The 15,839-nt window shown below is 43.1% G+C and overlaps 1 protein-coding gene across 2 annotated transcripts in view; it reads left to right on the top strand.

Moving 5' to 3' along the window:
- Window positions 1–15,227, top strand: part of mapk8ip2 (mitogen-activated protein kinase 8 interacting protein 2) — a 31,090-nt gene extending 15,863 nt beyond the window's left edge. Inside the window, exons 3-14 of one of the 2 annotated variants that reach the window (XM_058645808.1) lie at window positions 4,099–4,338; window positions 4,452–4,530; window positions 4,915–5,118; window positions 5,526–7,776; window positions 8,546–8,754; window positions 9,940–10,015; window positions 11,311–11,483; window positions 11,587–11,696; window positions 11,795–11,932; window positions 12,146–12,216; window positions 12,311–12,409; window positions 13,326–15,227. In XM_058645808.1, coding sequence (XP_058501791.1) covers window positions 4,099–4,338; window positions 4,452–4,530; window positions 4,915–5,118; window positions 5,526–7,776; window positions 8,546–8,754; window positions 9,940–10,015; window positions 11,311–11,483; window positions 11,587–11,696; window positions 11,795–11,932; window positions 12,146–12,216; window positions 12,311–12,409; window positions 13,326–13,398 — 3,723 coding nt within the window. In that variant the 3' untranslated portion in view covers window positions 13,399–15,227. The remainder of the gene's footprint in view (window positions 1–4,098; window positions 4,339–4,451; window positions 4,531–4,914; window positions 5,119–5,525; window positions 7,777–8,545; window positions 8,755–9,939; window positions 10,016–11,310; window positions 11,484–11,586; window positions 11,697–11,794; window positions 11,933–12,145; window positions 12,217–12,310; window positions 12,410–13,325) is intronic. The other variant, XM_058645809.1, reaches the window with a different exon arrangement.
- The last annotated feature ends 612 nt before the right edge of the window (window positions 15,228–15,839 follow it).

The following is a 15,839-nucleotide window of genomic DNA, read 5'->3' as shown; positions in this document are numbered from 1 at the left end:
CTTGCTGATATGGGACAGAAAGGACAGAGACTGAAAGGCGAGACAGAGAATTTCACGTGTTAAGATATAATTGATGTAACAGTGGGATGTGTGACACTTTGTCAACAGCAGCAGTCTCTGCTTTAGTGATGACACGCTGCTGCTGCTGCTGCTGCTGCTGCTGCTGCTGACAGTTTGACTCGGTCATACTGGACAGCACATCTTTGATGTTTTTGAGGATCAGCTAATCTCGAATGGGGGATTATGCCCCGGCCCCAATCCCCAGCTCAAATTAATTCCAAGTCATTATAGGATGTGAATGTGAACAAAAACAAGACACATACACACACACACACACACACACATACTTGCTATGCCTGGACACAGCTTATTCTGTCATTTAAAGCTTAGGGAAGGCAATTAAACATCCATCATATCAATGTCAGTTTTTCTATCCTGGTCATTTCTCACTCTATGTCAAAGTGCTTGAGCATTTCTGGGTAAGATGGTGTTTTTCTAATATCTGGGGAAGTGTGATTTCTTTTAAAGGTCCTGTGTGTAGGAATTGGTGAAAAAAGGGGACTTTTCAGCTATAATCTCTCCCTTTCCCGAGCATGTCAGGGAAGGAACAAGAAAAAGGAGAACATACCGATAGATAGATAATTATAGTATTTACTTCTTGACCAGATACAAGTAGCTTGTGGAAGAATTTAGTTTGGCTTTATGATAGGTGTATAACTTTTGCATTATGTAAAATACACATGCTGAAATTGCAACGACAGTACATCTTCAGTGTATTGTGCAGCATCTATACCATCTGCACTGATCGGGCAGCATCACATTCATGCTCAATCAACTGCTGTGCATTAGTCAGCAACAATGCTGGACCGTTGGCACCGCTGTCCTTTCTTGTTTTCTGTTGATGTCTGTTGGATCTTACAACACCACTTCATTCTCTGCTTCCCCTCTCTTCTCTCCCCTCTGCATCCCCCCCCCCCCTTGTCCTCTTCATTCACAAAGTCCAGCAGCCAATTCTCGCTCAAGGACTCTGCTCTCAGTGTCTCTCACGTGTGCACTGCTGCCTCTGTCAGCAGGTCACCTCATTAAGAATGGCCACACACACTTGTGCTCTGCTGCAGCGGGCAGTGCTGTGTCGTGGTGCAGCCTCGTACAGATTTCATGATGTGCATCAGTCAGGAGGTATAACAATATTCATGCTGAACAAGCCTGTGGTCTGTACTTTATAGAGATGCAATGGCTGCTTTGCACTGCCCTCTATTTTCCACATTTATATCTCATTGCTTACTGATCAGCATACACAGACACAGCTTTATGGTCTGACTTTGCCATCGGGTGGCAGTACAAGTGTGGATGCCGGGAATAGGACGCATTCCTACCAAAGAAGAAGAGAACGATATTACAGCTCCCTCAGAAACATCTGGTTCAAGCGGAGCCTGTGGATTCACATCAGCCTCTGTAAAGGAAGGCTACAAAAACCAAGCAACATTCATTTTAAAACAAGCCAATCAGAGATGGCAGACTTCTTCTGGCGCCCTCTGTCGGTCATAGTGGCAAGCCTCCTTAATTTTATATACTGGACCTTTAAAAGATATCTCTATTCATTCAAGGACTGTCTGTCAATCACAAAATTGCCCATCGTTTGAAACTTTGAAGTTGGCAGGTGACTTACTGAGGGCATCAGTGTACAGTGCTGATATTTGCAGTGTTTGGATGAGAAATGCAAGAGAAATTTGTCATTAATGCCAGAGAGAGATCATTAAATGGGCCGCTTCAGTCCTGTTGTGCATGGAGAAATGAATGGAGACAGATGCAAAAGAACACCAGACAGGGACTGCACTGTAACAATAACTGGTAGGGCTTTAAACTTGGCAGGTGACGTTCTATGGGTACCAATGTGTGCAGAGGGGACGTTGAAGTATAGTTTGGAGTAGAAATGCAAAATATTCTGGTTGAAATTCGCTGAAACATTCCCCCACTCACGTAAAATAAAAAACGCAGCAGGAATGGAAATGAAAGAGATATTGGTAGAAATGCTTCTGCATGCCTTTAGGCAGTTGTGCCAATAGAGAGAGGATATGTAAGGCAGTGTGCCACACAGGCACTGCATGGCAATAGGAATTTGATTTTGCGTTGAGAGCAATTTAATTCAGTTGTGTGTGAAATTCAGAGTGTGCAGCTTTTCTCTGGGTTCTTCAGTTTACTCCCATAGTCCAAAAACATGTCGGTTAATTGATCACCCTCATGTGGAGGATAAAGCAGGAGACAATGACTGAATGAGAGAACACATCTGTGCTCTCTGATGCTTGTTTATTAACTCACAACACTTCCCCTGACAGCAGGTGAGCACTGTGTGCATACGTCTGCTGTGTAACAGTCACAGGACTGTATGGGATGTCCTTGGGAACTGGAGACCATGGTGATCGATTGTCACCAACACACAACCCTTTATTTATAGTGCTCTCTCTCTCTCTCTCTTTCTTTAAGCTGCTTGTCTCTCTGTTGTTGGCTCCACTAAAGAATGTCTCTTGACAGCACAGATTATTCTCCCAAGCAGATGTGGCATTTTCACAACCCAGTTGATGGATCAGTGGATTTTTACTCTGCCATAGGTCACATATCCCCAGTGATGGATTATAATGGATTATGATGTGGGGAAACGGCATAGTGAATCTTGACAGTAAATCAGTGGAGTCAGAATCAAGAAATAGTATGACGCGCAATGTCAAGACATTTCTCCACAGTTTAGTCACAGTCGTGTTTTTAACAGAGAATATTCACGTGTACTCGCTCTGGTGGGAAGAGTGACTGTGTATTTCTGTTGCTGTAGCATAAAGTGGATGCTCCAGGAGTCAGCAGATCTGTGAGGTGGATGGGTGAGAGGGTGAGCTTTGATTTGGTCCATTAAAAAAAAGAAAAAAAAAAGGACTGCACTGAAAGGCAACGAAACTGCTGCGCTGGTCAATCTGCAAACCAGAGGCATCAATCCTGGTGTTTGGATTGTCAGATACAGTCAGATCATAGACCGTGCTGTCTATGGGAACAGCAGTGTTAGTACCATCAGTATTAATAGCAGCAATACTTAGAAGTCTTGAGGTAATTCTGACGCTAAAAAAAACGTTAAGATCCCGCAGCACAGCTCGATGCGTAAGTGTTCATCTCCACAGAGTGTGTGACGGTTGAATCACAGCACAGTGTGAGAGGTGTGTCATTTATTTACATTTTTTTATGCAGCAAACACACAGTATAAAGGCGTAACAGCAACACACTTGAATGTCTGGTTAACCTCAAAAATCACTTAGTGCACCACTTTCTGGGAAACCATCTGAAACCCGAGAGATGTTGGAACTATCGACTCCATTTCCATTGCTCCACTTACATTATCCTTTCATCTTTGTGTTACAGACAGACACACACACGCAGTCTGGTTTCCATGACTTCAGGGGACATTACGTTCACTTACATTCATTTCCTGGAGACTTTCTCTAAGTGTAACTACTACTGAACTGACCTTAAACCTCATCCTAACCATACAACATGTCCAAATCCCCATTATGTGATTACGTCAACATATTAAGGTCCCCACAAAATAATAAAACAAAGGCTTCTGACATCAAGCTGCAGCCTCTAGTAACTAGACAATTTACAAACGTTGCACGGATAGAATCGATGATATGCTGTCACTGCATCGATGCACAATCTTTCCCTATGCATCTTAGGAAACAGTCTCACACTAATGTCCTCATGGGTTCACAGGCACGAGATCCAAGAGAACCTAAAGAACAAACCTACAATGAAAACTCTTTCTGTTAATATAATTCTGTTCCCACCAATGTGTATGTTTTTCGGCATTTTACCGATGCCATCTGTTCAGTCAAAGAACATTGGCTGCATGCTGTCCATCTGTGTCCTCCTAATTTCTCAAAAACATGCACATTTTTGTCAAAAAACAAAAAAAGAAGCTGTATAAAGTAATAGACGGTATCAGGTTTCCATTTGTCTGCTCACTATTTGGTAATAGCAGCTTACCAAAAGAAAAGATGGTGTCACATTATCCAGGGTCTCCATTACTAACTCAATCTCTCTCCCTGCCTTTTTCAGGATTCTCTCATTCTGGAAAAGAGTGACATGCACCACCCAGTCTGCTCCTTCCAGGATGACTTCCAAGAGTTTGAAATGATTGATGATGAAGATGAGGACGATGAGGAAGATGATGATGATGATGATGAGGTTGACCCTGATGCACCTCCATCGCCATTTGCGTCCCCTCCTCTCTCCCCTACTCTTGGAACTCTAAAGAGCAGACCCACCACACTGAACCTCACCACCGCTGTGTCGCAGGTAAGCACACGGACGCTCTGGCCCCACAGCAATCACTGATGATAGCATAGTGTCGAGTCGCCATCACTGTGATGAATATGCTTGTTAGATACATTCCTTTCTCTCCTGTCAAGGATTCTCTGAACAACAACAGCAGTCTGTCTCCAAAGAAAGGAAGCTGGCAGGACTCCCTACGCAACCCCACCTCACAGGGTGAGCACATGATGAAATTAATCAATATGACGTCATCGCATTCTGAACTACTGTTGTGACACCAGCACCATGTAGAGGTGTCTGCAGCTACTGTACAAATTTCACCTGTAAGCAGAATACTGGATGATACCAGCTGATTGAGCAAACTATACACATCACATCAAATAATATAATATTTTCCTAGATATACTGCATGTCAAACAAAGAAAGTTGACCAATACAAGTGAGGTACTCAAACATCACAAATAACCATTACTCAAAATTAACATAAAGTTGATTCGTATTTTCTTTTCTTTCATTTGTGTAGTAGTTACACCATATGGGACTGTTATAGTTGCCTTCAAATCTCGTTTGGTTAACCTTAATTATTCTCTATAACTCTAGGCCGTCTGTCCCCAACCCACTCATGTCTGGAGGATGGTAGCCATGTGACAGGCCAGTGTCCAGCCTCTCCAGTTTCCCAGGCGCCAGTGTCTCAGAGCAAAGGTACTCCACCAAAACAGACAGGGGAGGGTAGGAACCCCCAGTCTCCTCACAGGCCCCTCCTCTGCGACATGGAGGGCAACAGGCGCGAGCGGCCCGAATACGGTAACAAGAAGGCCAGCGCAGCAAGCTTAGAGCTCATCTCATTAACGTCATGATGTGAAGTGATGTGACGGGAAATTGACTTGACTTGTTTTCAAGAAAAGTTCAGCAAATCATTGTTCTTTTGATTCTTGTAAACCTCATTTATGCTAAGAAATTAAATTAGTATCTTACAAATGACATTAGGTTTGCTGAACTTGACCATCCTTCATCTTTTTTTATACTAAAAAATGCAAACATCCTTTATCTGTCTTTATCCATTAGTATTCATTTTTGCTCTCTAAGTAGCTCTGGCCACCATCACCAAGTTCTGAATTTGTTCACCTTTTGGCAATCTCATTCACAATGTACTGTATACTTTTATCCATTCTTACACTGCTTCTTGTTTTTCCACTTTTTTATATTTGCAGGTTCATTTGGTCAACTTAAGTCCCACTCCATCTCTGGTGATGTCACCGAGCCAAAACCAGACCCTTCCATTCAAACAACCAGGGTACCCTCCATAGATGAGCACTCCCAGTGTTCAGACACAGAGGTGGACCATGACCTCAACAATGACCACATTCACAAACATTCAAACCGCTGTACCACTGACACCTACACAATCACCAGCGAGTCAGGTTTGGAGCCAGAGAATGACCTAGACCCAGATGGAACCAGTCACTGCTTGTCATCCACTGCTCCCATTGGAGCCAATGATGGGGCCGACACACCTTTGTCTGATGAAGAGCTTGATAAGGATTTTGAAGTGGAGTTTATGTGTAAAGAGACCTACGATATGGTGTGTAAAGAGAATCGGTCATCATATGTTGAATTCCCCCCCATTGAACCCTCTGAGCCCCCTTCCTTCTCCAGCTATGTGTCCTCTAGCCACTCTGAGGCTTTTGATCACTCCACCAGTTCAGATGCTCGAGGTAATTCCAACATGGACGCAGCAGCTAACAACTCCACCTCCCCATCCTCTGATCCAGGGATTGCAGATATGAACCAGCAGGGTTACATGACGTCAGACCAGGACAAAGATCTCAGTTCTCCGGGCTCTGACTCTGACCTTGAAGGGGAGCTGGAGGCAGCATTTGCCTGCGGAGGTCCTGTAGTTTCCAACATGATCTCCTCTATTTCAGAGACAGAGCTGGACCTTACTAGTGATGAGAGCAGCAGTGGACGTTCATCTCATCTCACCAACTCCATTGAGGAAGCTAGCTCACCCACATCAGACCAGGAACTGGACCCAGATACAGAGTTAGAGCAAGACAGTGGCATTGTTGGACTGAAAGCCTCTCTATTTCTTGGCCAGCCTGACCCAATCAAAGAAGGATCTCGTCTACCATCCCCATCTCCTTTACCCTCACCCACAATTGCCACACCATCCCCTGTTGACTCACCCATCCTACCCCCTGAGTCTTACGATGATGGCCAAGCTCTGATGGGGCTGCAGAATGTGGATGATGAGCTGTCCTGTGAGCATCAGGCTGACCCAGATGAGACTCTACCACCTGCACAACGCTGTGAAGACAGTCTGTCAAGACAGATGGTGCTCCAGATAGAACCAGACCACAGCCTAGAAAGCTTCAAGCGCTCCTTCTACCTGCCAGTGGGTCCTAGACTAATGCCAAATGCAGATGATTACGATGGAATAAGTGAGGGAGAATCAGAATCAGAAAGTGAAGATGATTTGAGTGAGAATTCAGACTCACCGTGGCTACTCAGCAACTTGGTCAACAGAATGATCTCTGAGGGCTCATACCCAATTAGCTGTCCTGAGGAGTGCTTAAAGAGGAAGGCATCTGTGTCAGACACAATCTCCCCATCATCAGACATTGGTGAAGGAGATGGATTCAATGATGACGACCAAGAGAAGAAAGCAGAGCTGCTGGAATCAGAGGAAGAAGAGGGTGGTGATGGGTACAGAATGGAAAGGATGGACTCTGGAGAAAGAGGAAGTGTGAAGTCTTCAAAGGAAGAAGCAATTATAAGTCCTTGTCTCTATATGAACAACTCTACAAGTGACAATTTAGCCCCTCTCATTTTAGAACGGTTTGTAAACAATGAGAGTGGAACTACGGATTTCAGCTCTGTGTATACCACAAAAGAGTCTGAGAAGAACTTTACAGACAAACTATCAAAGAACGTCAGGAGACAAGAGGATGATGTAGAGCCCAATAATGATTTAACGATGCTGGAGGGGGGAAAGGATCTGGACTCACCAAGCCTCAGTGAGAGTGTGGTCAGTGACAAGGATGAGGGACGAGAGACGGAGCCCAACAAGCCAGCAAACCGCTCCTCAGCCTCTCTTGAGCGTATCACTGAGGTCAAACATAGCCTGACGCTGGACATCCCTACTACCCAGACCAACCGCTGCTTTAGCCTTACCTACTCTACAGACAATGATGAGGAGGAGGAGGAGGAGGGGGACTGTTATCCATTCCTTGACGGCTTGGCGAAGCAGTCCTACAGAGATAGTGATTTGGGACTTGACAGTTCACCGCCAGTTGATTCCAGCGTGCAAGACCATCGTTTATCTGACCATGACCTCCCACTGTGTGAAAAGGATCTGGCTCTGAGGGAGCCAAATGAAGATGATGGACTGGCCTATGACTCCATGAAGTACACACTAGTGGTTGATGAAAATACCAAGCTGGAGCTAGTCAGCCTTAGAAGGTATGCTATGGCAAGACATAATGAGCAGAGAAAATGACATTTAATTACAATTATCTTGCAAGCACCTACATGATAACATTGCAACTCTGTAACTGTATCTATCAAGATAATATTACATAACATGAATGGCTGAAAAGTGTCTTTCAAAGTGAAATGAACTACTTTGTTCACTATTGGTTAGAGATGTAACTATAGCGAGATCATCAATGATTATACTGTGGTAACAAGTCCACAGTATGATATTTATTGCAATATTGTGATAGCAATGTGGCTCAGTGCTGTAAATGCTTAGGCTCTGTGTAATCTTAGCTTTTTTTCTTTTTGTAGAGAGCTGGTAAAAGTGTTAAAAGCATTGCATGACTTATGCAATTTGTGTGCCTGGATCATTTGTATTAATCACAATCAGTGACCACTACCGGCTAATACTAGAGCTAACCAACCGCCAACTACAAGCCACAGAACCTTTCTAGGTAGTCCAACTTTGACACTGGATCTCTACAAAGCCCACCCTCTTCCTTGCTTAGTCTTGCACATACTGCAACAATCCATCATATTTAAAAGACTAGAGTGGATGATGTATCAGCATAAGACCATGACGATGGTCTTTGCAATTCTTACTTCCCTTTGTTCTGCTCCACTGTGGCAGGAGGACCTTCTGTTTGATACTGTTACAGTTTTGTCACTGCAATATTGTGAAATTAACGCCACCGTTACATTACTATTATCAAATTTAGTCACTGTCTGCAATTGATGATTGTTGTCCTCACAGGTGCACCTCTGTTCTGAGCGATGACAGTGAGCTGTCCACGCTATGTGACGAGGAGCCTTTGGGAACAACTGAGGTGGGCTACGGTCGAGATGATGAGAAGGGGAGAGCAGAACTTCTCAGTTCTTCTGAGGACTCCTCCCCCGAAGCTGACCTCCCATTCTCCAAGAAGTTTCTGAATGTGTTCGTCAACAGCACTTCCCGTTCTTCCAGTAAGTCACACACAAGGCAAAGCAGCCAAATGATCGAAAGGATCGATACCACTCATTACTCGGTTCATATGAAGCTACAGCTATAGCTTTGTCTAAAAGTTAATGTGATGTGTACATTCGCATCAGTTGAACATCCCTAATGTAGAAACTGGTTTGGTACATGAATAATCATGTAATCAGGTCAGGCTAAATTGTTAATGCAAATAAGTGCAATGGCAACAGATGCAGGTCTGTTTTCAGTGAAGTCTCAAAAGCACGGCCCTCGAAAAGTAGCATCATCAGCAGAGGAGAGGAGGTATGTGTGGACTGTCGACATGCCTCGTCTTACTGCAAAAAGCACATTCGACTATAATTATAGCTGAGAAACAGCAACGATATGCAAGCATGTATCACTAGCAACTCTTTATGTTTGTCATCTAGTTGCACCTTCATATCCTTCTTCTATAGTGACCTACTTTGTGTTACCTAGTGCCTACTCTTCGTAATGAACCAACTCCCAATGTTGGCTGAGCAGCAGCGCATGGAAACACAGAAAAGCACATTTTCATTTACTGAAAATTAAACCACCACACATATCACACAAGCAGATACCGTGACAGGATTTGGGTATGTCGCCAGACAGAGACTACCAAATTAAAACAGGAAACAACACAAAACCCTAATACTAACAGGAAGTTGAAAATGATACAGCATTAGTTTGAACAGGTCCCAGCATGATCATCTGTCACAGTTTGGGTCATCTCAAATCCACTCTGGTATTACACATTATGTTAAACAGACCTAAACTAACCGTCTCCTAGCTTTAGTCTAACATTGTAAATGTTAAAGTTACACCAGTGGTGTAATGTGCTATAATTATCTCTCCATGGTTCAAAGGATCAGTCTTATATCAGTTGAACTCATTACTGTCAGCATGATGCATTAACATGTGTTCCAGATATGGCAGAGAGCCCACACAAGACCTATGGGAGAGCTCTGCTTCCCAGTACACCCATCATCAATCAGTGCTCATGCTTAATATTAATATTTCTCATGAAGGGTGATTTGCATAATGAAAGACTCACCGAAATCCTATTAGCTGACTCTCAATCAACACAGGACATGAAATACGTGAGAAGCACTGCAAGAACAAATAATTCAGTGTATTCGAGGCTGATTTGATGATTGTCTCTCTTTGCCATGTAGGTACAGAATCTTTTGGACTTTTCTCGTGCACCATTGATGGAGAAGAGAGGGACCAGACACACAGGGCAGTATACAGGTGAGTGAACGGGTCACTGGTCATTGTCAGGCTTTTGCAGAGCTTTGAAAAAACAGGTGTGAGGGAGCAGGGAAACACCTAAACATGCAGGGCAGTGGGTGCCCAGGACCAGGTTTGGGAGACACTGATTTTTTAATAGTGGAAGCCAAGAGAATAACTGCAAAATAACTGAAAATTATTGCATTTTGACGTCATTTCCATTTTGAATGAAGGCAAAATCCTTGTGTTTACAACAATAACAACAATATCTTCTCATAGTTTCACGGAGCTCAGTGTGCTGTTGAGGTCATGCAGCAATACTGAATCACTAATGATGTTAGGGAGGAGGCTGCTACAGCTCAGCAGATAGAGCTGCAGGGTAGCCAGTAATTAGATCAACCACCGCATGTGTGTATGTGTATGATTGTGTGTGTGTGTGTGTGTGTGTACTTGTATTTGTTGCTGCTTGTCAGGACCAGTAGTCCCTCATGGAGATCAAAGCCTGGTCCTAATGAGGCAGAAGGAAGTTAGGTTAGGTTGAGTTTAGTGGTGGTTGCGGTTAAGGATAATGCTTTGTTTGTGCTGTGTGTGTGTGTGTGTGTGTGATAGAAAGCTGCATTCTCCTCTCTTGAATGCATGAACACATGCAGTTAATGTGTTCATATTTTCTATACCACACTGAGTAATCAGTCATCATCTACCGCTTTATCCTCCACCAGAGGGTCGCGGGGGGTGCTGTGCCAATCTCAGCTACATCGGGCGATAGGCGGGGTACACCCTGGACAGTTCGCCAGTCCATCGCAGGGCCACACACAGATAGAGACAAACAACCATTCACTCTCACACTCACTCCTATGGTCAATTTGGAGTGTCCAATTTACCTATCCCCACATTGCATGTTTTTGGACTGTGGGAGGAAGCCGGAGTACCCGGAGAGAACCCACGCACACACGGGGAGAACATGCAAACTCCATGCAGAAAGGCCCTTGTTCCAACCGGGGCTCGAACCCGGGTCTTCTCGCTGCAAGGCGAGAGTGCTAACCACTACACCACCGTGTGGCCCTCACTGAGTAATCGTGTTTCTAAATTGAGTTGCTCTCCCTCCACTAGTCCGACCATCTTTCATGATTAGCTGTTCCATCCCTGCTTTCTCTCCTCTCTCTGTTCTCCTCTGGGAGTCACCGGAAACCAAAACACATACTTCTGGATCGATTGAATCTTATTCTATGCCGAGCTGCAGGGACAATGTAAGGACAAACAAAAGGTGGTGATATATTTTATTTATTCTCCTCATCCTTCTTTGCTGCCCCCTGCAGGTTCATTCCCAGACATGCGGATGAACTGGAGCTGGATGTGGACGATCCTTTGTATGTGGAGGAAGAAGAGGATGACTACTGGTACAGAGGTTATAATATGCGGACAGGAGAGAGGGGCATCTTTCCTGCATTTTATGCCCATGAGGTCATGGGCCAGTCAAAGGAGGTGTTGGGTAAGTGGATAAGATTTATACATGCTTCTCTGTTTTTTATCTTACTGTGAATGTCACAAGAATAACACATGCTCTGTATATTTGTCCACATCATTCCTTGTAGGGATGAAGAGAAATCCAGCATGGATTGAGACGTTCAGCGTTCAGTTTTTGGGCTCCGTTGAAGTACCGTATCATCAAGGAAACGGTATCCTCTGTGCTGCCATGCAGAAGGTCAGCAAAGAGTCACAGACAAATGGACGTACAGTATACAGTTTGCACCATTAAATCTTGCCTTTTTTTAAAATGGGAACACTTTCTGCCACGTTCAGATTGCCATATCGAGAAAACGGACGGTACACGTGCGACCTCCATCTCTGTGCGAGTTGGAGATTAGCTTGCAGGGAGTGAAACTGATCATGAGCCTGGAGGATGAATACGACTCCCTCGATGAGGTGTGGATAAATGAAGTAAGGAAACAATTCATTATTACAGCAGAAATATTGAATGAATGCTCTTTTGATGATTAGGGAAGAGGATACTGCGTTAGATTTGTTCAAACATGGGTACACAACTCATGTTCAACAACTGTTTGATATATCGATATGTATGTCTTTGACTAATTTGGAGTAAAAATAAAGTCTTGCTGATTTAAGCTGTCTCTCTGTGCTTGCTGTCTTCAGTACGACAGATGTAGCCACTTCTTCCAGATGAAGAACATCTCGTTCTGTGGGTGTCATCCAAAGAACAACTGGTAAACAAACACGTCGACACGTCCAACAACTGATGTGTTTAAGCTCACAGCGCAAAAGCTGACTCTGCATCGCGCTGTTTTCTTCTCTTCGCAGCTACTTTGGCTTCATCACCAAACACCCCATGCTCAACAGATTTGCTTGCCATGTGTTTGTTTCCCAGGAGTCAATGCGACCTGTAGCAGAATGTGTTGGGTGAGTCCACAATGACGTTATTATGTCTGTTATTATAGGGCTGAAAGTCCTAGATGAGAGCACATGTTTATCATCTGTAGCTGGACAAGTAACAAGTGATCCAGGGTTATTTTAGACACAAGGCTTTTATGTGCGTGCACGTCTGTAAGGTTGGATTTGAATAATTAAAGATGGATTTAGTCGACTTTCTCTGGATAGAGTGAGTGCTGGGATGAGCTAGAATGACCTTATATATCAGCTTCTCTTCCCGCTCTCTCTCGCTCTGTGCTAGACATCCAATAACAAAGGCAAACCATATGAGAGCAGCTGTGTATTTTCACTAGCTCTATTTAGTATTGGGTTGACAAGTCAAAACTAGTAAAAATGACTGGATCATATATCGGAAAAAGAGAACGTAAAAATCTGATATTAAAAACATAACCTGATTATCTCTTCAGTAAAAACATGATAATAGTATGGCAATCTTTTTTTGTTTTCTTAAATAATGGCAATATCAACTAACCCTAACTTGTAATAACAATGTGGCAGTAAGGAGATAATATTGTTCCTTCACATTAAAATGCTTGAGAATCAGAATGAATGTTGACATTCATACTCCCTTGTGTCCCACACCTGTTTTACATAAAAAAGCTATTAGGTGATGACTATAGAAAAAGTCGTGACATTATGTTTTTGTAATCATCAGCATAAATGTATTAACAGCTTGGTCACTGAAAACAGTGGTTTCCAAAGACTGGGTCGGGATCACAGGAGATTTTCTGTGATGTGTGTGTATGTACTGTGATATTATCAGCACAGATACTCATGGTTTGTTTTGTCATCTTGAGGAAGAACGATCGTCTTCTTCAGCTCTTTAATCACACCCTCACCTGTCTGTCTGTCTGTCTGTCTGTCTGTCCCTCTGTCTTTCACACAGACGAGCCTTCCAAGAGTACTACCAGGAACATCTGGAGTACGCCTGCCCCACTGAGGACATTTACCTTGAGTAAGAAGAGTTGCCGTGACGACCATCTTCTTCCTCAGCTTGTATATGTTCGTCAAGACGGCCACTAGAGGGCACTGCAAGCGGGGGTCATCTCTCCCTTGTAAACTACTCTCCTGTGTTCCTCCTGTGTGGGAACTTCATTTCTACAGTATGCTAGGCATTTGACTTGTTCCTTCATCTCTCTCTCTCCTCTCTTTGTTTATTTCCATCGCCTCGATGGAGTGATTGCCTGTTTCTTTTATCTTTTTCTATGATGTAAAACGAAGACGCTGAGCACCTGTTTATTTAAAAAGGTTCCTCTTTTGAAATGAAACTATGTACCTACTATTGCTGTTTCACTTTTCAATGCATGGCTAGTAGGGTTAATGCACACAGACACACCAAGATACACACATATCCAAGCGAATGGCAACAAGCAGCTCAACAATCGGGTAAGGGAGTGGTGTAGAATCAAGAGGTTGGCATTTGGTTAACTGTAAATATGTATTTGTTCAATATTGAGAAAAAAAAACAACAACAGCTAATTAGATTTCTACAGATAGTGACATTGGAGCAAAGTAGAGACAGTACAGTGAACCGTCCTTGGTCTGAGCTTATCCCCGTGTCGCGTACGAGAAGTAGTGTGTGTTGTAAATACGTGTATAGAAAGCAGACATACAGGCGCCTCATCCACTCTAATTAACAGCACTCACAGTTGAGACTAGTGGAGGGAGTTTGTCCTTATTCGTGTTGTGGGTATTCATGACTCACTCTGACAGGAATAACTGCAGGTGTATGCAGTGTCAGGATGGTGGTAATGACTTGCAAAAACCTTTGAGCATCATTTAAGCCCTGCGTATATTTTATTCAGCTTGGACGCAGCGCAGTAACTGTCAGCACCTTCAGAGGATATAACAGAACCATTTCACTTTTGTCCAGTAATCAAAAATGCACTGCTTGTTGGCCTTCGACATGGGGAGCTTTCACAGGAACAGGAAAGGAATGATGTGTCCACTGTTTGACTGTGGATCACTGTATGCTTTGCAATGATTGATGTGACTTTCAGGTCAAAGAAAGCGAAGGCCCCGTGAAAAGCCATAATCTCACACCTCTGACTGTTCAACTCTGGTTTTCAGTGACGTTCTTTAGTCTTTGTTTTCTTTTGGACTTTGCCGTTTAAACGAGGGCATAGAGACGACTGATTTGACTTATAGCTGAGTGTCGGTGAAGCTGTACGGCCCGTGTGCCTACTCTGCAGAGAGAGCAACCTGCTCATAATCAAACCTGATATCATAATGCAAAATTCACCTTTAAAAAAGCATTACACGCAAGGTTTTATAGTTATGTAAATGGTTAGACTTTGAGGTTGTTTTCAACAGTGAAGGGCAGAGGGAATGTATTTATTTATTTATTGCTTTTAGTTTGGTCAAGGGTTAAGTCATTATGGTTACATAATAACTTAATGGAAAAGATGTTTCAGCAGCTATTTTCTAGCACCTTACATAAGGGAAGGTTATATTTTAAAGTAATGCAGTCAGCACAGTTGACTCTTTTTATTTATTGATTTATTTTTTCAGCTTTCCATCCACAAAATCCTTAATGTTTCACATCTGCTTCACCAGAACAAACAAACAAACACCTCAGATCTGCAGGGCTTCAGTGTTTATATGGCAGGAGGAAGGTTGGGTGTTATCTACATATGTATCGCTGTCAGTTAGATCATGTATATACTATAGCGAATCTAAGATAGTGCCGTGTCCTTTATGTTGAGTATGTTCCTGAAATGACTATGTACATTACTTCTAAATAAACTTTAAAAAAAAAAGATCACAAGCAGACGACACCCCCCCCCCCCCCCCCCCCACGAGAGATAAGAAAAAAAACAAATATATGTGATTTGCAATAATTTCTATCAAGGTAATATCCCTACATGTCACACATGTGGCATAAAGGTTCCTGACAACTTCATGACTCTTGACAAACAGGCTTCCGTAGCACATTTTAGAGCATATTTGTGATGTGACGTCATAAGTGTGTGACACACCCATGAGACCACTGACCCATCTGCAGTTTAAGACCTAGACAGTGGCGAAGTCACCTGTCACCGGAAAGTCACCACCGAGTCTCGCTTTTTGTAGTGATTGCTTACAACTCCGACAGCGTGGCACAGATCGATATCTATCACCTTCTGATCATGATTTTCTATGTTGTTAAAAATCCTTCTTTACGTGCAACTACACAGAAACAGCCTCTGAGGATAAAGTAGTCCCGTATAGCCGCTGACACATACATTTAAACACTTAAAACCAAACTTTTGACTTTACTACAATAACAAGATTCCTCACTGTGTACCTAGAGCAAAACAGTATGTGATGGAACAAACATATCCAATCTTGTATCTTTAAAAACATGGACTTGTAAAATTCAATGAGGAAAAATAAAAATGAAGAAAAAAAAAAAAGACAA

This window comes from Solea solea, chromosome 12, assembly GCF_958295425.1.
Source record: "Solea solea chromosome 12, fSolSol10.1, whole genome shotgun sequence".
Lineage (NCBI taxonomy): Eukaryota > Metazoa > Chordata > Actinopteri > Pleuronectiformes > Soleidae > Solea > Solea solea.
Note: the sequence above shows the minus strand (reverse complement) of the source record. Positions and strands in the feature narration are given on the sequence as shown.